At 36.1% G+C, this 24121-nt stretch overlaps 1 protein-coding gene and 1 long non-coding RNA gene across 3 annotated transcripts; both read left to right on the top strand.

Annotated features, from left to right (window-relative positions):
* The first annotated feature begins 7 nt into the window (after positions 1–7).
* Positions 8–1320, top strand: LOC122058436. Its single transcript, XR_006133773.1, has 2 exons — positions 8–485; positions 1042–1320. It is a non-coding gene; the product is annotated as an uncharacterized LOC122058436 (long non-coding RNA).
* Positions 1321–15700: 14380 nt separating this feature from the next.
* On the top strand, positions 15701–21155 carry LOC122057205 (APETALA2-like protein 3). 2 transcript variants are annotated; one of them, XM_042619230.1, is made up of 10 exons: positions 15701–17341; positions 17460–17485; positions 17601–17631; positions 17735–17822; positions 17925–18070; positions 18301–18345; positions 18460–18563; positions 18686–18822; positions 19006–19122; positions 20284–21155. In XM_042619230.1, exons 1-10 carry the CDS (start codon positions 16767–16769, stop codon positions 20536–20538), a joined length of 1524 nt encoding a protein of 507 aa, XP_042475164.1. In that variant the 5' UTR covers positions 15701–16766; the 3' UTR covers positions 20539–21155. The 2 variants fall into 2 exon arrangements, with proteins under 2 accessions (XP_042475164.1, XP_042475165.1); XM_042619231.1 differs by lacking the exon at positions 18301–18345.
* The last annotated feature ends 2966 nt before the right edge of the window (positions 21156–24121 follow it).

Genomic DNA, 24121 nt, shown 5'->3' with positions numbered 1-24121 from the left:
GGGGGGCAATTATTCCAAAAGGATATCTGTTTCCCCTGTTTGTGTCACTGGAAAAGTTGATATATATAACCTCATGAAGTATTTTAGCAGTGTCTACATGTTTGAACTTTCTTTTGTAAATAAAGTGCTGTACTAGATCACATCAGTTAAGATATCATGAAGGTCTATTCCTTGACCTAATCTAAAGCTCATTTGACTGATTTAAGTGGGATTAGCTTGTGGAGCATGTTGTAGTTCAATCGTGAATCAGGTGTCTTACTGCATATACATGACTGAATGGTGTGACAGTTACAATTGTATCCTTAACCAAGCCAAGGTCTTGGATTTTGCTTTCTGCAGTGATAGTCTCTAGGTGCTGTGTCTGAAATCTGAATCATCATACAACCTTGGTGCTTTCTGGGCCTTCATGTGAATCCATAAAGTGGACTTTTAACCTTCACCCCACACGACTACTGCATGTGATTCATGATTGCTCTCTTACCAAGGTACTGGTTATTTTCAAGATCTGGCCTTTGAAAGCAACTCAAGATAGAGATCTAATCCACGATAACGATTATGATCTAAGCTTGACTTGGATTCAGTCATGACTTGCTGTAGACAATTCTGGGCTTTCAACAGATTCTTTACTTGAGTCCTTGTATTGTGAGAATAAAGTAAAGGGAGAATAGTACAATGAACTGTTGTGTGTGTTTCTTGTTGTTAGAGTAAAGAAAAGGAGATCTCCAACAACCTTCTGATGAGGTTTGATAAATTAATGGAAACATGAGAGGATAGTCCAAAAGTAGGCTGGTCTTCAGGATCTTTCCTTTCTTTTCTTTCTTTGTTGCTTTCCCTTTTAGTTATTTAAAATATTTAGTGGTTTGTGAAACAGCACTAATTGGGTAACATGGGACTAAATTGAAGAATTAAATATTCATAAATTTATAAACAAATAAAGGTAGGTGTCATGGTTGCAAATTGAGATTTTTCCACTTGTTTAATTGAGACCATTTCCTTGATTCAATTGTTTGTTTATCTTCTAATTAAGTTTGAATGGATCAGCATACTTTTGTTTAGAATGCTCCCTGGTTGCATGGCTACTGCGCCATTGCATGGGCGAAAGGGAGGGCAAGCGGAAGCAAGACGGTCTTTTCACGCCTGACTGTGTTTAGGCATAGAGGACCCGATCTGGGAGTGTTCTCTTTCCCTTTTGTTTATTTCTTTTCGACATCTTTATCTCCTCGAACCTTATACTAAAAAGCATTTCTTTTGTAAATTAAGAATTGGCAAGTGGGATGGAAACCTGTGGTCAAGCTAATCAAGTTGATTTATTTTAAGCAATATCATTGTCAAACAACCTTCTTTGAGAGCAAGTGGGAATCAAGAGTTCATATAAAAATTGACAAGATTTGGTGTTTTACATGAACCTCATTAATGATCAGGCCTCTCTCAGACATAAAACATAAATCATAAATGGGTGTGTTGTCTCAGTTCAATAGGACAGAATTCGTTTACCTGCCATTCTATTCCATTAGTGTCCCAATGCAGAGATAAAGGGAGGAAGTTAATGAATTCAAATGGGTGAAAGAATAACTAAATGGGTAATAAACATGTGATTATAGCCTATAAGTGATCTCTATCGAGGTTTCTCCTCAAATCTCACCAATTGGGTTACCTTTGATTTGGGATTATTTTCCCTAAGGCTATGTTTGGAAGTCAAGAAAATAAAACATTTAAAAAAAAATTGAATTTGAAGAGAGATAAGACAAAAAAATAATTGGGTTCCGTATTATAATTTTTGTCTTATTATGTTTTTTTATATATTTTTTTTCTTAGTTATCAAACATAGCCATATGCTTATAATCAAGGAGAAAACAAAGAAACAAGTAGATCTTGTATGTGCCCGCCCAACAAATATGTCTACACATTGGATGGTTAAAATTGACCAACACGTTCTTCTCATATTGGATGTTTAAGATTGGATTCGTACTCAATTTCAATTTATGTTGATTCTTAGGTAACTTATTTGGAATTGATCATGATTGCTCTTTGATTTCTTATTTCTTTATTTTTTTATAAATTAATAAAAATTTATTTCTTTTATCAAGTTCTACAAGTCTTTCAAATAAAAAACTTCCAAGAACTCTAGAAAATTTTGTTTCTCCAGTTGATTCTATTAGAGTTGGAAAAAAAAATTTCACTCAAAAAACTTGTAATTCTAAGTTTGACCTCTCTTATTTCTTTGAATCATTTATATGAGTGTGTTCAATATTCTTTATTGTCTTTAGCGAAAATTAAATAATCTATGCTACCGTGGGATTAGTGTGAAACCCAAAAAAAAGAGGTACGGATAGGTATTTAAATATTTTACATCATATATGGGGTGGGAGGCAGGTGGGCCATTAATAATCGTATGGGTGGACCTTGAATCTGTCATCATACGTGAAGATATTAGAAAAGGACACAACACACACACTATTAACATTATTCATGAGGAACCCAAAAAGAAAGTTTGACAAAGAGGGACAGATGTGATGGAAAAACTTTCCATGAATGGAGGGGGAGCATCCACGTATCCCACAAGCGTGTAAACCTCGTACCCCTTGCCGACAATATACCTAAAATAGAAAACCCCATCCCCTCTCTCTCCCTCTCGGCCCCTCACCCCCTTTTCTTTTTTTTCTGTGTTAATTATTTTCTGTTTGTTTGCCCCTTTTCTTAAGCTGCTTTCGTGTTTTAATTTCATTCATTCATGGCACCACAACTAATCCCAATTGAAAAAAAAAAAAAAAAAAAGGAAGAAGAAGAAAAAAACGAGTTAATATGACCCAATACGATCAACAAATATCAGTATTAATATCGGTTAATGTCAATTATATATCGATACTGATATTTAAAACCATGGAAGAAATTCACATGAAATTCATTTTAGAGATGCATACATTTTCGAGGACCATTTCGAGTCCTCAATTATGCATGAGCAATTCTGAACGAATTGAGATCCTCTCGACCTCGCGTGTAAGAAAGGCTTTCACCACTATGGGGTTTGAAAAAGATTATAATTTACAGTCTTATTTTTACTTTACGAAACAATTACTTTTCCATCAAACCTATGATTACTTGTGTGAAAATCGTCCGCGGTCACTACATTGGTGCAATGAGCATCCCATGGTTGGGATGCTAATTGCACCTCACCTCACCATTCACTATAGAGGATATGCACTCATGAGTCATGACCATGGTTTCAAGTATCGATCTCGTATTGATCATATTGGATCGATATCGACTGAGACCAATTCTCAATTCCTGATCGATCTGAATTGATTATTTATATCGTTTCAGTGATTAAATAATAAAAAATTAATATTTAAAAAAAAATGGCCAAATTGACCTATATCATCTCCTAAATCTATGATTATAATCAATTAATCATAATAAAATAACCTTATCATCACGCCAAAGTCACGATGAAGCAAATTACAATCTTTTTAAAACCAACAATAAATATTTCGCCGACTTCTCAAGTATTAAAAGTAAAAGGGAAAGAAAAAAAAAAAAGGTCAAGAGATCAAAAGATACACGCAGAGCAGCCAACGTGTAGAGTACCCAAGTACTCCCCTCCAGCCCGAACTTGTCATGTAAGAAAGGGCTAAAAGGAGTCAAATCTCAAAAGATACACACACCAACCTATACGATTGCACTGATGGATGTCACCTCATCTCATGTGTTCTCTGACGCAAAGACTTTCTCAGAAGAATCCAAGGCAATGCTATTAGTATGAATGGGTAGATCATAGATAGCCTTTGCGTTTATTGGTTGGTGAGGCCCTAGCAGTAAAGCTATGGATGAAATTAGCCTATTGACTCTCACTGCTAAGCCTTTAATCCCTTCCCCTGCTTAGTTGACAATCAGTGGTTCTCTCATGTTATTGGTGGTGAATCATTGACAGCCAGTTGCTTGGTTTCTTCCTTTGATATTTGAGGTTACCAAAGTCGATAGCCAAGAGCTCGAAAAGAGGTGCAAAAACATTTTCTATAGTGAGTGGTGATGAGATGAACATTAGATGGCTGAGAGAATCTTAGAATGTGTGTCTAGATGTTCTCAGTCATTCGATGTTCATCATATTACCACACTCACTACAGAGAATAATTACTCAAAAGAGATTGAAAGTGGAACCGTAGGGGTTAGAATAGAGTGGCCAAAAAGTTCCAAATGAGGGGGCAGCGTGGCATGGCATGTTGAACTGTTTAGAGGTAATCTTTGAAATGGATGTGGCAATAAGAGAAATAATGACAGAGAGTTTGCAACAAAATAATAAGAGGCTTCATCTCTTAATCACTAAAAAATAGTACTAAATAGGTTGTCCATGTCATTTAATTTTCTCAAAAGTCCATTAGATTTTAGATCAAAATTTCACTTTTAGACAGGCCAAAATAGACAAAAAAGCTTAAGTGATATGAGAGTGAAACACATATTAGTCGCACAACGATTCTGAGTGAGACAATCCCTTTCCTTATTTACCTATGAACATCTCATCCTTATCAGATAAATTTTTTAAGGCAAAAATTTATAATATGTTCATAAAATATTATTAAATCAATCATGTTTCTGCAGATTCTAGGGCGGGAGCAGAGAAACATTGTAAATTTAAATGTGTTTTTGATGATTCTAACTTGTGTTGGTTTGTGAAAAAGCTCAATTGAATTGGTTTATCAAGTGACTCTCCTCAACATTTGGTGGCATGAAGTGATGAATTTATTAAAAGACTGTAAACCTCTTTAGTAAACCCGTATAAAGTGGTGAATTTATTAGAATATTATAAGCCATCTCAATAAGTCAATTGGCGGTATAAATTATCTACACAAATTGAAGATCAAGACATTAATTGACAAAGTCACCCAAAAGACATTAACTGGCGTGACCTTACAATGACAACTAGACAAATGAATCTTTTTATTTTTTGGTAACTAAGATGTTCGGGTCAGTTTACGTACACCTTGATTAATTATTGAGAAGATTAGCGCAGCAACCCACTATCATTATTTCCACTTAAATCACAAATGCACAGATGGGGAATTAGACAAATGAGCATAAGAAGAATTTCTACTAGACTTTGTGAACCCAATTGGTAGATCATTCTTAAATCTTAAGAGCTTAAATTGTGAGAATCATTCTTTGTGCTTTTCATTTATAAACTTGCCTTAATAGAGTTTTAAAATTATATTTTTTTCATAAATTTGACTTTTTGAGTCACTAATCACAATTTTCATGGGAAGATTGGTTGTAAAAATTGTTGGTGGTGAGCCTTGGAAACTACTAGATTTGTTAGCGGTCCACTACTTTTTGTCAAAGCTATCCTCTTTCAATTGTCAAGTTCATTGCCACAGTTTTAACTTAATTTTAAGGAGCATTTTTCTTGTACCAAGAGTGCGGATTCGGGTTCCATACTTAATAGTATAATTTGCCTATATTACGTTGCTTCTATGAGTCAAAAATTTGAAAATATATTTTCCATGTCATCCTATAGTCAATATGACTTAATTTTAAATCAACATGAATTTTACATATGCCAATATAATGCTCTAAATGTGTTTGAAAAAATCAAATTTGCTTGAAAATTTAAACACAAACACCACTAAATGAAAAGGGTAAAAGACATATACAACAAGATATAAGAATAAAATGAAGCATCAAATTTGACATATGGCTTATCCAACGATCCAAAATATAAAATTATTGGTTCACACATTAAAAAATAAAATAAAAAACTATATATATATATATATATATATATTTTTTTTAGAAAATACATTGTCCTTCCTTCTTCCTATCTCCGGTAATGTTTTTTTGTCTAGGTAAAGATATAAGAGAGGATAAGATACCGGAGGAGATTCATTGTACATAGACGTTGCCTTAAAAAAGGCATATTATATTTAGGATAGAGTTTTCTTCCCTCATGATAAAAAAGCAAACTTCTAAATCCATGGGATCTAAACTTTGATTGGATTAAGAAAAATATTTCAGACATTTGTAAATAATAAATTCCAAAATTCAATCATATCATCGAATCACCTTAGATGAAGAGAGAATCTCTTCCCATTGAGATCTCTTTATATTTAATCCTATGTCCCTCAACTCCCCCAACATCCCCTCCCTTGAGGAAAGGGTAGTAGATCTCATGATCTCTTGGGACCCTGCAACCTACTAGAATGGACACTACCAAACGCTAGCTAGCTAGGAGTTGTTTTCAAACACAATTATACATTTATTTCTCCTTCTATAATGACTTTGATTTGGTGAGGTAGATGTGTTTTGAGCGTTTGTTTACTGTGAACATGATAAAGATTAAAGACCTGTCGCACTTAAGGTTTCTTTAATGGCATCTTCATTTTTCTTTTTATTACCTTTACAAGATCTATTTCTAGTCCTTTCCTTAGAAAGATCAGTCTTGACCAGATCTAATGGAAACTTCCTTGACCTGCCACGTGTTTCATTGTGGAGGCAACTTCTCTTCACTAACTGCGAATGAGGTATTCTTTCACCATGGGCATTAATGGGGCTCGAATGAGGATCAAATTGAGAGTAAAGACATTTTTGACCTTTCACCTTATATGATGAAGGAAAATTTTCTCCTTTGATTATTATGAATATTGGGCATGTGATCTTTCCTTATGGCTCGCATGCCGAGTGTAACAATTATATGAACTTTTCAACCAAGTTAGTTTTAGTTGTTTTGAGTCAATTCTTTACCTGCTTGATCAATTAAGCAACCATGAATAAAATAAAGAAAGGTTACCGTGTTGATAGGTTTAGTAGGACTAATAACTTAATTGGCCAGTTGAATATTGGATTTACGAGTTGTAGCCATGTTGATAGGTTTATATTTGGTTTTGATTGTATGGTTTACTATGTATTTGATTCATTCATCAGTACTTTTAAAGTACTCGCAATGTTAGCTTTTCAAGACTATATGGCTCCCTAAAAAAAAATAAGCATTGAATTTTCCTTCTCCTTCACTCATGGATTCTGACATTTGGATGAGATTCTTAGAATAGAGGAAATGACATTTAGGACCTTTGTGGGTTCGGAACACCTTTGTCAATAGAAACGGGATTAATGATGAGATCATAGTGGGAGGTGAAGAGGTGAAGGAAAATCTCCAGCAAGATGAAAAATTAATGAAAATAATAGAAGACGGGGTTAAGATACAGTGTTTTTGGGTGCAATATAAGCTGCCATTTGACCAAATATACAAAATTCTTAAAAGAAAAAGCGACAAGATTTAGGAGGCATGTGAAGGATAATAGAAGTCACAGTCAAAGGCGTCGAGAGATTTATGTGGTTTACTACATTCTAGTTATGCAAATATAAAAGTACAAATCATTTTGTTAATATTCAATAAAGGTGAAAGGATAGAATAAGAAAAAGGGTTGTCGTTGTAGTGATTTAGACTAATCCACAATGAGCGTCATCAGCTATTCAAAAAAATTTATGTAAGGGATTGTCTGAATGGCACTTATGGATTGTCTCAATGACACCTTTATTTAGAATGTATAATCTTCTTTTGATTGTCAATATCTTATTATCAAAATTTCTTTAAGAGAGTTTTTAAAATTATTTGAAAGTGATTTATTGTTATGTCATTTTCTAGAATTGTAATTATCTTGCAAGTCTTTTAAATACATATGTGAAATAACATCTTTACCCTTGATGGATTGAAAAATGTGTCAAACAAAAAGTTCTAAAAATAAAATTACAATTATTTTTTGGGAGGGGATTTGACACGTTAAGGATTATCAATAAACAAATTCATTTATGTAAATGTCCAAAGCATGGATGTCTTCTTCTTTCTTTTTTTTTTTTTTTTTTTTTTTTTTTTGGGTAAATACCAAAGCATGGATGCCAATTGGCTTCATTGTGATGGTTGAGATTTGAAAAACTTGGTAATACCACACCTATCTCATCTCTTAAACATGGATCTTAATACTTATCCATTAAATAATCTAATTTTGATCTTTTGGTAATGGGAATTAGTATCTAACATACAAAAGAGGGGGAAAAGACAACGGGGGTAAAGGAAAGAAAACAAGAGATATGGACATATATAATGGGTGTTAAAATCGTCTGCAATGAGGCGGTGAGGTTCAGTGAGCATCCAACGGCTGGAAGGGCCATGCACCCTAGTCGTTGGATGCTTACTACACCTTACTGGTCATTACAGGTAATTTGGACTCTTTGGTATATGGTGGGGATAAGATTCTAGCTCAATGTTAGGAGGCTAGACAGTTGGGTCTAACATACATCCAGGGAAGGTCGAGATCAACCTTCCTACACCTTCCCCCCTTGCTAGCCCCCTTGTGGGTCCTTGTTTGGCCCTTGGTGTGGGGCCTAGTCAATGATTGAAAAAGTGAACCTATACACCTTTGAGCATAGGATTGAAGCTAATTATGAGATTTCACAAATGGATGTTCCACATGTACTCTGTCTATCTAAAGGTTAAAACGGCCAAATCAACTATCCACCTACTTGACAACTAATTATACAATAGATAATCCCCAATATGTGGTGGGTTAAGAAGGTTACCCCATATCTGATGTATTTGTGTAGTAGACTTTTGCCAAGCAAGGGTTGGATATACAAGAAATTTGGAGTGCCGTGCAGGGTGTTGACAAACTTATGAATCCTAACAATTTTTTGATGTGGTCATGGTCCACTTTTGCTCTTCATATGGAATTAGAAGATATTTTGTTCAAACTAACTTTTTTGTAGAGGATGTCAATGACTATTCCATAAGCATAGTTAAGAATGTTGCCTATCAGGCTTTAACCAGGAAGACCTTGATTCAAAACACTAATTTTTTGACCAAAGATGTATAAGATATGTAATTTCTGCTTTTTATTCTAATAAAAAAAAAAAAACTTTTGCCTATTAAGAGTTTGTTGAGCTTGTGAACAGGGATGTTTTGCTAAGTGTATCAGACCTTAACATGCCCTAATCCATGCTTATAAAATGGACTAAATCTTTCATTAATACAAATACTAAGTCACTATAACCATGATTTAGAATCCTCTTATTATAATTTAACCAAAAAAGGAAAGAACCCTCTTATTATAAGTATTTAAGTAAGTCCATTTATATCTTAGATAGATAGTATCATTTATATCTTAGATAGATAGTATCACAATGAGAATGTTTATTTCATTAAATATAATATCACAATGATTTCATCTCACAGAAAACTTTATTATTAGTTGAACTAATAGGATGAAGTCAACACTTTATTACCATGATTAAGAATTATCTTGCAAGTACTAATAGGTAAGTGCACTAATATCCTTCATAAAATATCAAAGTAAAATGCACCTATTTTCTATAAAATAGCATAGAGATTCCATCCTACTGAAAACTTAGAGATTTAGTTGATCTCATTTGGTTTAAGATGAGGAAAGAATTGGCTCCTAAGCCAAAGCAACAACTTTATCAATCTAATTAGCCTAAGGTAAAAGATTTCATATATGATCGTGTATGAAACATGGTCAACTCTCAATCATGATTTTAAATGAGACTTTCCCCCCCCCTAATGATAGGTATCCAAGCCTTCGGTCTGACTAGTTCCATGGGCTCATACTGACCCCACAACTGTATGGACAAGATACCGAAGTTAAATGAAAACCATTCAACTTTCACTAAAAGCAGTGAAGAGCACCAAACACCTTGTGTGAGTGACCCCAAGGGGGTAAGAAGAGTCAAATACTCATATCAATATTAATATGTATCAAGCTATATCAGATAGTTTTACCTCACTTTCATTTTAAAAAAAAAATGACTTTTAGACAAATTTACTAATTAAGTACTATTACATCAATACAACCGATATCTGAAATCATGCTTTAAATTCAAAGAAATTGGCGGATGTATCACCGAGTCACACCGAGTTACACTATGACATTGCTTCTTAATGAAATGATTGTGGACTCACACTAACTCACAATGCGTTAACAAGATTTAAGCCAAGTCAAGGATTACTAATGAAAAGAAGAAGAAAAAAAAAAAGTCAAAAAACAACAATAATAATCATTTACATTTATGCTTAAACTAAATAGAGTGGTAAAAGGTGCCATGTCCCATGACCAATTTCATTCACAAAATTTATGCACCCACATGGTAGAGATTTAGGGCAGTACAAAAGAGTCTTATATTAATGAACCGTGAAGGAAAAACTATATAGAACATGAAAATTTTATTGGATCTTTGGATTCAGTGAGGAAAAATATAATTTAAAAAGTAAAGTTGATATATTTTCTTATTATTTTTTAAGAAGTTATCAGTTAAGATTTGTTTAGCCAAAAGAGCCATCGAAGTCATCCATATTGGATTACTAAAAGCTTTATCCATATTGAATTACTAAAAGCTTTGTTTAATATATGTATATATATTATATTTGATGCAAGTGTCTTATGTTTTAGTATGAGTGAAAACGATGAAAGGGGACCATAAAGTGCATCTATTGTCTTCATGCCCAAGAATCCCATTTCAAGGGTTGGTTCAAACACAAAACCCAATCCCATTGATTTTATTTGATTAATTCTCTCTCTCTCTCTCTCTCTCTCTCTCTCTCTCTCTCTCTCTCTCTCTAGATTGATCCCAAGATAGTTTGGTCAATATATTGAACCAAGTTTTAGGCCATTCTTTAAGAGGGTTTGGTGGGATTGATCAGTATTGAGTGGATTAGTGTTGACTCTGATCTAGGAAATATGGACCAATTTTTCATGACCCGGCCGAGATTCAAAATCTAGGATACCACCAATAAGATAGTCAAGAAGGACCACCTAGTCTCAATAGTCTCTACTCTCCACTTGTGGTTTATTAAATTAGGGATAACGATTTTAGTGGCTAATATATGCCGATGATATTCTCTTGTGTGTTGTCATAGAAATTACTCATTGTTTAGATAGCTTCAGGTTTGTGAAGTAGAATTCGAGACTCTTAAGTGTGTTCAGGGGACATATATTCAAGGCAGATCCATTATCTACCAAGACTAGATAGAAAATTCTTGTTTGGTTTCAAAGGGTACATGCACCCTAATGAGTGCCTTTAGTACAACATTTTGTGGGTGGGTGAAGCTTTCAGTGTCTTCCACACAAAGATGATAGACTGTGTTTCTTTTAGCTACTTCAACATTTCATTCTCTGATTCCAGCTAGTTCTGGGCATTAGTTCGACTCTGTTTCTATCTAGCCAGTTCTATTAGATTTTCCACACTCAATTCCAGGGGAATTGCCAATGTTGTTGCATTTCAAATCTAAATCGACGTATTGAATAATTCAATGTTGTTGTACCCGCTATTTATGAAATTGTTCTACCATTTCATATTAATTTACCCTACTAGTGTATCCTCCATGGCTACTCAAAGATCTCTTACCCTTTATTTAATGAAACAATGAAAAATGACAGGTTGCATAGCATATATTGGCATCTCCTTATGTCGTTTTCCTCTCTCCTATGAATTCAAAGAATCACTATCGCATGCGACATAATTCGACAAAGAACTCAATTCCTTTTTCCTCTTAGTTAGAGCATGAGAGGATTTTTCTTTTCTTTTCTTTTTTTTTTTTTTTTTTTTTTTTTTGTAGGAAGAGCATGAGAGGATATTATATGCACACTTTTGAGGTTGTGGACACGATTGTTGATTTTTCACAGAGCAAGGGATATTCATGTAATATGCAAGGGAACCGTAACAAACTCACATGGAGAGAGAGAGAGAGAGAGAGAGAGAGAGAGAGAGAGAGAGAGAGAGAGAGAGAGAGAGAGAGCACATGTTATTCATTTATTAAGAAACGGTTAGGACACGTTGGGCATTTTAACAAGAAAAAGGACAGATTCCGTATAACATCCGTTATTCCTCGGCTTTCACCTGTTTCTATCCTCTCGTCCGTTTCTTCTTTTCTATTTCTTATTCCTCTCAAAAGGGAAAGACTTGCCCTTTACGAATAAACACTTTCTAAAAAGAAAATTTTGTCTTCAAACGTACGATGGGTTTTACGGGCAGCTTGGGCAGTCATTTATATGCTCGACAGCTGGCAATCCAAAACGATCCTCCACGTGTACGGATCTTAATTCTCCACCTTAATTTCTTTTTTTTATTGGAACAACACCTATGATATTTCACTTTCGTCCTCTTTGGAATTTTTTTTTTCCACGGAAGTCCTTTTTGGTTTGATTTTCTTTGTTAGTCCAAAAATGGCAAATTGCTCGGAATCACATACTCCAAACGCGTATATAAATGATTGGGCTTTCCTTTTCATATATAGTCAATAAATAGGTTTTCATTTCAAACCCCATCTTGTTTTTTTTTTTTTTTGGTAATACAAAATCTTATTGAAAAAATGACCGATTACAAGCCAAGGCATCAGCTTCACAGAGCTGATTCAGCCAAGGAGTGGATTGAGGTCATACTGTCCTACACCGAATGGACAAGCCTCTCCTTGCAAGGGTGTCGGCAATACCGTTAACAGTCCTTGGAACATAAGAAAATGAACACTCTATAGGGTTGACACACATGAACTTGATATCCTCAATGATAGGTCGGATTTGAAAAAGAATACAACTGGAATCATTTTAAAGGGCAGTAATCACCTCTAGGTTGTCTGATTCCACCCATAGGAGAAAATATCATAAACCAATTGCTTCGAAAATACCTTCCTTTATTGCTTCAGCTTCTCCGCTAATGCCTTCCTAAGGCACCAAAAGACATCTTCTTTAACAAATGATGCATCAGCACTGATTTTCATCACATCAAGAGGGGGAGGAATCCAAACTAGATGTTGATATTGCCTTGGTGGAGTAGCAGCAGGATGATCCACAACCTCTTCATGAGACTTGGCTCGATTGAACTCATTAAAGAAAACTTCAGCTTTGAACTAGTTAAAGAAAGCCCACCTTGTTGGATCTTTGTTGATAGTGATCGTTGATTAGTACCATGGTTTTAAATTTTCGGTATTGGTCGATACATATTAGTATCATCTGGACCGATATTCATACTAAGTTTACATGGATAGGTTGAGATTATATCGAACAAGGTATAATTATCAAAATACCCTATGATGTTGGTATCTTTAAGGGTAAAATTATGTGACATAATTGACACAAACCAATAGCATCCCTATATCTAATCTCATTCCAATCCACTGATACCTAATACCTAAATCATGGTTGATACAACCAAAAAGTTAGATATTGACAATTCAAATCATTATTAGTATACAATACCGATACCATGTTTTATAGCGACAAGTAAGATCAATCAATGAGATTTACAAAATTCTAGTTATTGGATTAAGGATTTTAAATTGGGAAGTAGGAGTTGAATTAGTGCTTTCAATTTTAATTCAGTTTAAAATCAGTTGAATCGATCCCCATAAACCCTAAAATCAATTCTTCCTATATGAATATCAACAATTTAATCCAAACAAAAACCTAGAATCAGTTGCTTCGAAATGTTTAGCATCAAGATTGATCACAGTCGATTTCGATCCAAATTGGGAAATTCCATCATTTATTATTTTTATTATTTTATTTTATTATAAAAAAAATATTTTATTTTATTTTATTTAAGAGTGATTTGGATGAATTTGGTTTACTTGGGGACCGACCATGGAAAACAAAAAATTGACAAAATGGTCCCCATATGAGGACAGTGCCATTTATGGCACGTTGAAGTTTTAGGGGCAAAAACCCAAGTATATCTCTGAGTGACTGAGCATGTGGGACCCATCTCCGGATTAGGAAATCTTCCAACCTACCATTTTGCGAGACGTGTCACCACTCACTGACTAGTTATGAATAGAAAAAAGGGCCACCAGTTCCATCAATTTCTTTCTCCTGTTGTGTTCTCTTTTGTTAAAAACATTTTTATACTATGAATCGATGATTCCCTTTTCCTGCCTCCCAATTACTGCCCTTTCTTTCTTATCAATTCTCTAGAATTCCCTTTAGGTCAACCATTAAACCGCTTGACCGAGAAAAAAGGAACTGGATCGGGTCTATACCCGAATCCTCAACGTCTAATCCCTTCTAGATTTTGCCCGACAAAACCCTAAAACCGTTGAGCAGTTACATTTTAACCCGTGGTTTTAGGGCCCGTTTGGTATCGTTCTAAAAAAACGTTTCTAGAGTTTTTTCGTTCTATTGGGACGAAAAAACGGAATCTTCTGTTTGGTGCACTTATGGTCCGTTTCTATTTTTTTGGAACAAAAAGTGAAAAAAAACTGAAAAAACGAGATTTGACGTGGAGTTCCGTCTTCCCAGTTTCGTTCTATTTTACAAAAAAAAAAAAAAAAATTCCCGATAAAAATCTGAAATTTTAAAACACCATTTTTTCGTTTAAAAACTGTGTTTTGACACAGAAACTGAAATTTTCGTTTTTGAAACGAAACGACGTTTCTGGAACAGAAACGATACCAAACAGGCCCTTAGTGTTGGACAAGAAATGGATATAAAGACAAGACAATGGGAAAATATCTCATGATAAAATAATATATAAAATACATGGGATTTTTTTTTCTCTTTTGGGTAAAGAGAGCGATGGAGTAGGTGACCACAATCCAACACTAAAGTATTTTTCTTTGTTAAGGAGATTTTTGCCTAGTCGCGTGGTTCTTATAAAGGTGCATCAACACTGATGAAATTTTTAATATTTCATAGAGATTTGATGATAGTTTCATACAAGAGTCACACAACCAAGCAACATTCATTTTCCCCCTCTCTTTTAAGGTAAAGGAATTCTACATTGGTAATCAAGGTAAAGAAGTGTCACCCGATTACATAAAAAGTCGTATGTTAGAGAGGAGAGAGAGAGTGATTCTCACACTGCCTTTGAAATTATCATCCATATAGAATCTATACATGAGTATCTAGTTCTTTCATATAGTAAATTATATGAGAGTCATGAGACTAGAATTTTATGGAAAGGTTGAACTCAATGTCTGAGTTTGAGCTCTAAAAGAATTGACCATGTGGTAATTCCTACCAAAGAAAAAAAAAAAAAAAAAAAAAAAAAAAAAAAAGACCATGTGCAAACAAAACATCGAAAAATCTATGCCTATGAAATGATGTAATGACTATCAAGAGGTGCATGGCAATGTAGCGTCCGAACTAGCTCCTCATATGTGGAGATTTTATGATAACATTTGTCATTTTTTTTCTATTAATGTCCCTTAAATACTCTTCATGGTACCATAGAGGAGATTTATGGAAACAAAATGACATATATTGTCACAAAATCGTACATGAAACTCACACAAAGGGGAGCTAACCCAAGCTTAAATATATGGAGGTGTTAAAAAAAATGTGAAGGATTGTTGCCAGGTTGTGTGGCCCCTACACTAACGCAGAGGCATGAGAGATATATAAGGAGGAACAGGACCATCATTTCCCGTGTTGGGCATAGGTACTATGCAACCTGACAAAAATCTTTTTCAACGATAAGGGCCAAGGAGCTTGCGGTGATACCTCATTGTGTGACTCTTTGTCTCTCTACAATGGGAGATATAGATGTCATTTCATCGAAGGAAGGAGAGAAGCAAACAGATGAAATTAATAGTGTATTCACCAACCACATCAACGTTTCACTCCGCAAAAGTAAATATGCCCTTCTAAAAATTATTTACCTTATATTACTATCCTATCCTTCTCTCTTTTCCTATTTTTGTTCCAACTCTGTAAAAGGTTGTTCTGTAATGCAAAATGCAAATATATGGAATTCTTTCCCACGTCCCATCCGATCCAATAGACCTCCGCGACTGTTCTTTCCCTCATCTCTCCTCCCCTTCTGCTGCCTTCTTATTCTTTCCCTTTCTTCTTCGTCTCTCTGTCTGTCTCTCTCTCTCTCTCTCTCTCTCTCTTCCTCTTTCGTTCTTTCTCCTAACATCAAATACTAAAGTCAGTAACAGTAACAAACCCATCTCCTTTATGTCCTCGTCACTCTTCTCTTTCTCCCTCTGGAGTCCCCATAGACTCTATAGGTTACTGTAATCCATAATTGCTCTCTGTGTCTTAAAGTGGTATTTAGGTGGGAACTGGGAGGGTGGCGTAGGTTTATCTCCACTTGTCTGGTCTCCTTCTTTTGAACCCGACAGACGGCGGTGATTTTACTTCTTCACGACGAACAACTGAACCCGACACTCGATCACTCTCTTTCCTTTCCTTCTTTCTTTTCCTCTGGAATGCGTATCTGTGGAGGTTTAGGACTAGGGTTCTTCCTCAATCAGCTTGGTTTCTTCCCTGTGAAAGGTCTCGAGCTGTTGGAGTCTGGAACTCTTGTTTCGCTCGATCTTCTTCTTCTCCCTATTGTTGGCTCTTCTTTTCCTCTCCTCTGATACCTGTTTAGCTCCCTTCTTTGTTTTTTCAAATTCTCTCTCTCTCTCTCTCTGTGTTGGGTCGTCCAGTTTTGTGAAGGTCTCTGCTCGATCATCTGTTTTCAGAGTTTGGTCGTCTCTTACTGTTTAAATTTTCCGATTAAATCGACCCATTACTCCCACCTTCTTCTGTAATTTTCTTCGAGGGGGGATCACTTGAAAAAAAGGCTTGTAAAGGGATTGAGGTCTCTGGTTGCCCAAATGCCGATGCTCCATAGGAACCTCTTTGCTTTTTCTTGCTAATACCTTTACCTGCTCTGGTTCTTGTTTCTCAGATAGAACCCACTTTCTGGAATCTTCATAACCTATAAACTGAAAATCAGAAAGATAAAGAGTGAGAAAAAGGGGGGAATTCAACGAATTTGTAGGAGTTATGCTGGATCTTAATTTTGTTTCGGCTGATTTCACATGCGATGAAGATGAGACCATGATTGACGAACTTCCCGATGGTTCCGGAGGCCAAGTGGACGACTCCGGGACTTCAAATTCATTGGTCGTTAATGCTGAAGCCTCCAGCAATGGAGGCGATGACGACTCTTGCTCCACTCACTTCGCCTTCAGCTTTGATATTCTTAAGAAGCGAAGTGACGCCAACGATGCCGTTGCGGTCGAAGACGATGATGATGACGACGGTGATGAAGCAGAGAACGGGAATCCGACTACACGGTCGGGTTTCATTACGAGGCAGCTCTTCCCGGTGAGTGGAGAAACTGGGCCTCCCTGTGATGCTGTGTTTTACTCTGGGTCATCTTCCTCTTCTTCGTCTCGAACACATTGGGTCGATCTCTCGTTCTCCCAGGCTGACCTGGGGAATCAGCCGGAGATGAAGGTTATAACCACGCAGCAACAGCGGGTGAAGAAGAGCCGGCGGGGACCCAGGTCTCGAAGCTCTCAGTATCGGGGTGTGACGTTTTATCGGAGGACTGGGAGATGGGAATCTCATATCTGGTTAGTATTTTCATGTAATGGATTTCATTCATGTACTTGAATGTGATCCATTCTTGGTAGCTTTGGTAGACTTTTTTTCATTAACTTGCTTTTCTATCTCTTTCCTCTTTGTCTGCAGGGATTGTGGAAAGCAAGTTTATTTGGGTGAGGAATTAATCTCCGTTTTGCTTCGTTGCTAATTTCTTTTAACTTATTGTATTTTTTTTTTTTCCTGGTTGTTTATTGGTGGTTTTTCGTTGTGATGGTGTTGGATTGTCAGGTGGATTCGACACTGCTCATGCTGCTGCTAGGTAAGTCCAGCGTTTTTACTGATTGGGTTGTTCTTTGAGATTGATATACCCTTGTGTTTGTTCTTCTTCTGGTTGATTTAAATCTGTGTTTTTTCCTTTCCAGGGCATATGATCGAGCTGCTATTAAGTTCCGGGGTGTTGATGCAGACATCAATTTTAATCTCAGTGATTATGATGATGATCTGAAACAGGTGGAGTGGGGACTTGGGGTAGACAATTGCTTAGTGAATGCTGTGTAGATACGAAATATCATTGGGAACTTATATTCTTTTGTTCTATTGCTTACTTTTCAGATGAAGAACCTGACCAAGGAAGAATTTGTGCACATACTCCGCCGACAAAGCACCGGATTCTCTAGGGGAAGCTCAAAATACAGAGGTGTGACACTGCATAAATGCGGTCGATGGGAAGCTCGAATGGGGCAGTTCCTAGGCAAGAAGTGAGAAGCGCTCAACTTGTAACTGATTTTTTTTATTTTTCTGATGGTTACTTATCTGTTATCTGTTTCTATTTAAAGATAAAAATGATCTCAAAAACTAGTTTTAAGGACATCTCATGTGGAAAATATTTCAATTGTCTGAGATACCTACTTTCAACCAAAAATTGTGGGACGAAAAAGGAGCCCTGTGAACCCTGTTTTCATCAATGAGAAACGATGCTTGCTTGCAGGTATATATATCTTGGGTTATTCGACAGCGAAATTGAAGCAGCAAGGTCCTACTGAACATGAATTTCACTCAACATGATTCTGAATTTCTTACCCTGAATTCTCAACCTCAATTGGGTTCCATCCAACACAAATCTCCATTTTGGTTTTCTGGAACTCAGGGCTTATGACAAGGCAGCTATCAAATGCAATGGAAGGGAGGCAGTCACCAACTTTGAGCCGAGCACATATGAAGGGGAGATTGTCTCTGTGGTGGATGATGGAGGTAGTAGCATCAACAATACTCGTGTTTACTCTCAGGACACTGTGATCATTGTCTACTGTAGAAATCCAATATTTCCTTTTTGTGACTTGATACATGATCAAATTCTAATGCTTATGCTGCAGGCAGTGGCCACAATCTTGATCTTAACTTGGGGATTTCTCCCCCTTCTTTGGCTGATGGCACAAACATGAATGAGAGTATGGGCGGTTTCCTGTTCGATTGTGGCCTTCGTGACACGCCTGATGCTAGGGGAGCTAGGGTAACGATTAGAATTAAGCATTTGAATTCTATTCTCTGTGACCATCAATCCTATTTAAATATTCAGTTGATAATTCCTCTTGTCAAATTTCTTTTGTTCGCTTTGTGGTTTAGAAATTTAGATTAGCTTAATTAGTAGCTCAGTTCATGTTTGTTGTGTGAACTCTTTGCTGTGCCTCTACAGATGGAGAACCATGCTTCAGCCTCAGTGGGTGATCAAATGAATCATGGCCCACAGATGGCATCTGTGCACCCTCCGATCTGGCCTGGCATATATCCCAGGCTCTTTCCCAATTTTGAGGTAATTTCTTCTCTTCATCTCCATCTGGTTGCAAGTAAAAGGAAAGTGGGGGAAAAAAAAAATCAGTTAAAAACAAATGGAAATTTTTGTGATCATGATTATGTAACTACCTTAAACTTTGACCAAGTAGTACTTAAACTTTACTGAACGGAATCTTCATTTTCCTTCCTAAATCTAAGGAATTTGGTTGCAAAATATGATGACATTTAATAACCAGATTTAGAAGTTTTGGAGTTAGTCACACAATCATGTTAAGTAATGATTTTGAAAGTTTTCATTTTACAACAACAAAAAACTCAACCTTATCCCAATTTAATGGGGTCGGCTACATGGATCCAAACAAAACAACGTAGGGAAAACTGAGGACTAAACAAAGAAGGAGAATGAAGAGATGAGGAATGGGAAATGAATGTTTTCATTTTAGTTTTGATTTGATTTCACTTCTCTTCCCTTCCCTTTATTTCCCTTGCACTCAGAGGAAGCCTTCGATGATCATTTTTTAAAGTTCTTCTGGGTGAAGGAATGTGCCCCGTAGCACTTGGCTATTACTTGCGGAACACCTTATATTTCACAAGTTATCATTGCCGCAACAGTCTGAAATTGCTCCATTTCCTACCCTCAACCCCAGCAAAAAAAAAAAAAGACTCTTCGGCATTCTGTTTGAAAACATAATTAAACTGTTTTTACAACTCTTTTTTTTATGTCATTTTAACCCAATGGTTAAGCTGGTCTTCTTTTCTAGTTTGTTACCAAAATAGGATCTATTCCACTTCCATCGCAGTTCCTAATTACATTCTATCAATGTGTCTTGATTTTCGTGTGGAATGCTGAAAAAAAATTCATTCTGAAGAGAGCCCAATTTCTATGACTAGCTTGATCTGTGGAGGTTAACTTTTAATTTACATAAAAATTTATTTGCTAGTTTAGTCTTTCCAACCGAGTACGATGAGAGGAAAGTTCTCTATAGATAAGTATTTTATTCCATTCCTGTGGCTCGACCAATAACCATTGGTGAAAACTCAAAAATCCATGGTTTTTCAGTAGAGCCCCATTTCACCCAATGTGCAGTTAGTTTGAGGGCATTAGGATGAGTATTATTGGTGCTTATTAGTATGACAAGATGAATTCTGTTGCCGATAACAATACATCTTGTGTTAACAGGAAAGAGCAATGGAGAAGAGGGTCGAAGCAGGTTCACCAGGACTCTCAAACTGGGCATGGCCAATGCACAGCCATGGCAGTGGCGGTGCCAACCCAATGCCACTGTTTTCTACTGCAGCATCATCAGGATTCTCTTCTTTTGCCACTTCATCAGCTGTTCTTCTTCAGCCACGCACTGGTACAGCTCAACAATGCCATTATCCTCCATCCACAACCTACCCCACCAATGCTCCTCACGATTATTACAGAAACTGATACCAGCACCAACCAAAGACCAACCAAAAATCCCCTTAATATGTGGAGAAGGTTAATGGGAATCCAACCTTTTCCAAGGTGGTTTTTTAATTCGTCTCTTAGATGGAATCATAGTATTATATAATAATTCAAACATTCAGAGACATTGTGCCCTATATATCGGTGGCACACATTTGCTACACGAGTGCTGCACGGCCGCAGCTATAGAGTATTTGTAACTGGAGATAATGAACCAGGTACCTACGTCACTTTGGGACATAATATTGGCATTGCTCGAGTAGATTTGGCCTCTTTCTCTAATTGTATATCGTCATGGGTTTTTCACCAGAGTTCTAATCAGCTATATGAAAAAATTGTCATGCACATGAAATATGCACACAGGGAAGGTGTTACTAAGATTTTTATTTTTATTTTTTGGACGGGGAAGGATTTAATATTAAGGGAATTTTTTGTTTACTGTAACCATTGTGTTTTGTGCCATGTGGAAGAGTGGTGTGGCAATCCAATCTTGGATATCTAGGGAATGATCTGAATTGCATATTACAGTGTCAAATTCTATCATTTATCATTCCCTGTAATGGAATTTCTTTCTCATGAATGTTATGCTTTTTGTATTCTGTGGCTTTGTGCACTTGAAGTTTTTCAATGGTTCATTTTTCTCATATGGCAAGCTTAGATTGAACTGAAACTTGACATGTGAACTGGGGACCTTGGGCGACCTTGGGCTCTAGTTCATAAAATTTTGTTTAAACCCATCACCTCACGACAAAGTGAGTAAATATCCCTCTATTTCTTCCCCGCTGTCTCTTTCAGCCTCTGTCTTGTGCATGATGACCTTGCTTATTTTTGTCATTGTTTCTTGCTTCCTGGACGATATTTGGGCTCATGTGACCATTGGCACATCTATCGTGTTCTACTATTTATGTTATGTCCTATGATATTCTATAATTGGTGGTTTGAGTTGGTGTGGGTTTGAGTATGGAAGTTTGGAGGGTAAGAAATTCCATTACAGGTAGGTGGTGCTCTTGTCACCCATGGAGGTGGATTCTTTCCCCATTCATTATTGTTCAAATGTGTTTATGGGCATGTACAGTCAATTCATTTGAACTCAGGACAAGTTACAGGCTAAATGCAACTTAAATGCCTCCTTGTTTGCATCAATTGAGTTAGCTTATGAACTCACGAGTCATGACAAGTTGTAGACTAAAATAAAGAAAATTCTGAAGGGTTTGTTATTTAAATTTGAAAAATAGAAAGTAAAGCTTTTCTGTGTTATCTCCTACTAAGAACTATCTTGTTATTAATCTGTGTTGTTACCACAAGAGATGAGTGAGAAGTGAGGGTCTGATAATTATTGAAGACACTGTTAGTACTTTCTTCTTTTCAGACTTTGGGTCTCAAATCTGAAGTATATAAATAGCCACATGTCCTATGAGCCATTTCCTGATCAATTCACCTATAAATAACAAAGAAATAATTTATGAACAGATTATATATTTGGATTTAGTTTTCCTAAACGACCATAAGCACACTGTCGTGTGACAAATAAGATGGGGGAATGTAAGCAGCTGGTTACTTGACTCTCACAGGGAACAAAAGAAAATTAGCCTTGGGATATCTTTAATCTTCTTTGAGAGAGAGTTCTGTTTTGTTTAAAGATTTTGAGTCTGTTCATATAGTTAAACAGGGCAGGGAAATAATTTCTGTGGCTCATGTTTGTGAAAGAGAGCTCGTTTGAGTAACCTGTCCGTGACTGTAGTAGATAATGTATGTGATTTCCTTTTCAATTAATGAAGTTTTTTATTAGAACTTTGAGAGAGTGCACGGTAGATATCGGGCTCTCTCTGAAATTAGGATGTAGTGAACTAATGACAAAACATAGTGAACACTAATAAACACAAACAAGGAATTAAATCCTCACAACTTGAACAATTGCACCAAGGTCTTTCTTTCTTTCTATTTTTTAAACTTGGGACAATGTTCTCTGTCCAGACTCCAGAGACACCTCTACTAAGGGTGTTAATGGTTTGGTTCCAGTGTCAACAATTTGATTCAGTTTGGTGTAAAAAATTTTTAGGTAAAATCAAAATCGATTCGTTGAAATTAAAACTGTTTTAAACGGTTTTATTGGGTTTTTTCTTTTTATTCAAATGGAATTTTTTCCTTTTATTCTTTTATTGAAATTAGTGTAAACTTCACATTGAATTGAAATTTTTTTTTTTTTATGAAAACATTGACTTGTTTATTGTTATATGTTTTCTTTTAATAATTATTTAATTTAATCATATTTGTTTTATTGAAATGGATATAAAATTAACATTGAATGACTTAACTTACTCGTTTTCTTAAACGGTTTACCACTTGTTTAATGATTCTGTTCGGTTTAATCCGATCAATTAAACATTCTTAATTTTTTTTTTAAAGACCAATTAATAAATGGCTTCATGATTTTAGTGTAAATAGTTCGATTCAATCATTCTCAAGAAAGTGGTTGGGTGTTTTCTACCAGCATCGGCAACATTTTTTTTTTTAACTCGAAATATTATCTAGGACATGAAGAAACCCCTAGAATTTTATTAAATAAAAGATAAAACATGGGCAGCACTCTCAACAAGAGGCACCTCATTTTAAACCTTTTTTTCGTGCAAGATTCACATCAGGCCAATAGGGGATTTATTGGATCACACTTGTTACTACTAACTTACTACTATATTTCGAAAAGGTGAGAAGTAGATGAGTTAAACCAGTAATTTTTCCTAAACTTACCCTGTAACTCAAGAGCCTAACTGCTGCCACTGAGAAGGCATCCCCCATTCCTTTTAAACTGAGTTCCTTTTAACAATTTTAATTTATCAAGTGGCCGGCATGCATGCAATGTGCCATGAATCAATATAAGGTGGACCTGCACTCCCCTCCCTCTACAGTCCACACCTTTCAAGTAGTTGGCACAAGCTTTGTCTGTCTTGGAGCACAGAGGTGACTGTAAGACTTACACTTACCCCATTTAATTTAACTTCTAATAAATAGTATACTTGTACCCTATGGAAAAAGACAACAATTATAGGACGTACTACGTACAGTACCTACTCAGGAACAGTTAGGAGCTAATTCCATAATGCGTGTGTGGTGGCCGTGGCTCACTGGCTTTATGGTGTGGCCCTGTGCCCTGTGGGTACCCTTCTCCACCCCCAATATTCCCATGTGCATTGTTGTATCGCATGTGCAATGCATATAGCCAAATAGGGAGAGGTGATAGTTGGTACTTGCCACTCCCCATTAAAGTCTTTAGGCATAGATAATAAAGTAAGGTCAGACCACTTGCATTGGATAATCAGAGAGGACCAGAGGGGTGAGAGGTGAGGTAAGGTCGTATAGGCCCAATAGGTTGTACCAAGAAAAAAAATAAAAGGTCCAAGAGGAGAAAAGAATACGAATGAATGAAGGAGGTTAAGGAAAAAAAGGGTAGACAAGCCCTGCCTGCCCAATCATATCTCTCTCTCTCTCTCTCTCTTATATAATTGGGTGTCCTTTGAGGTAGGGGTCTTGAGAATAGTGGCATAGTGCATAATGATTTTTTTTTTTT

This window comes from Macadamia integrifolia, chromosome 12 (assembly GCF_013358625.1).
Source record: "Macadamia integrifolia cultivar HAES 741 chromosome 12, SCU_Mint_v3, whole genome shotgun sequence".
Taxonomy (NCBI): domain Eukaryota; kingdom Viridiplantae; phylum Streptophyta; class Magnoliopsida; order Proteales; family Proteaceae; genus Macadamia; species Macadamia integrifolia.
This window is presented reverse-complemented; position numbering and strand designations above follow the sequence as displayed.

What these genes read in the sequence shown, in the direction of transcription:
- LOC122057205 (XM_042619230.1), top strand. Translation starts at nt 16,767, where the DNA reads ATGCTGGATCTTAATTTTGTTTCGGCTGATTTCACATGCGATGAAGAT. An exon ending in ATGATGATGATCTGAAACAG is followed by an intron (nt 17,823 to 17,924) that starts GTGGAGTGGGGA and finishes CTTACTTTTCAG; the next exon opens with ATGAAGAACCTGACCAAGGA. An exon ending in CTGATGCTAGGGGAGCTAGG is followed by an intron (nt 18,823 to 19,005) that starts GTAACGATTAGA and finishes GTGCCTCTACAG; the next exon opens with ATGGAGAACCATGCTTCAGC.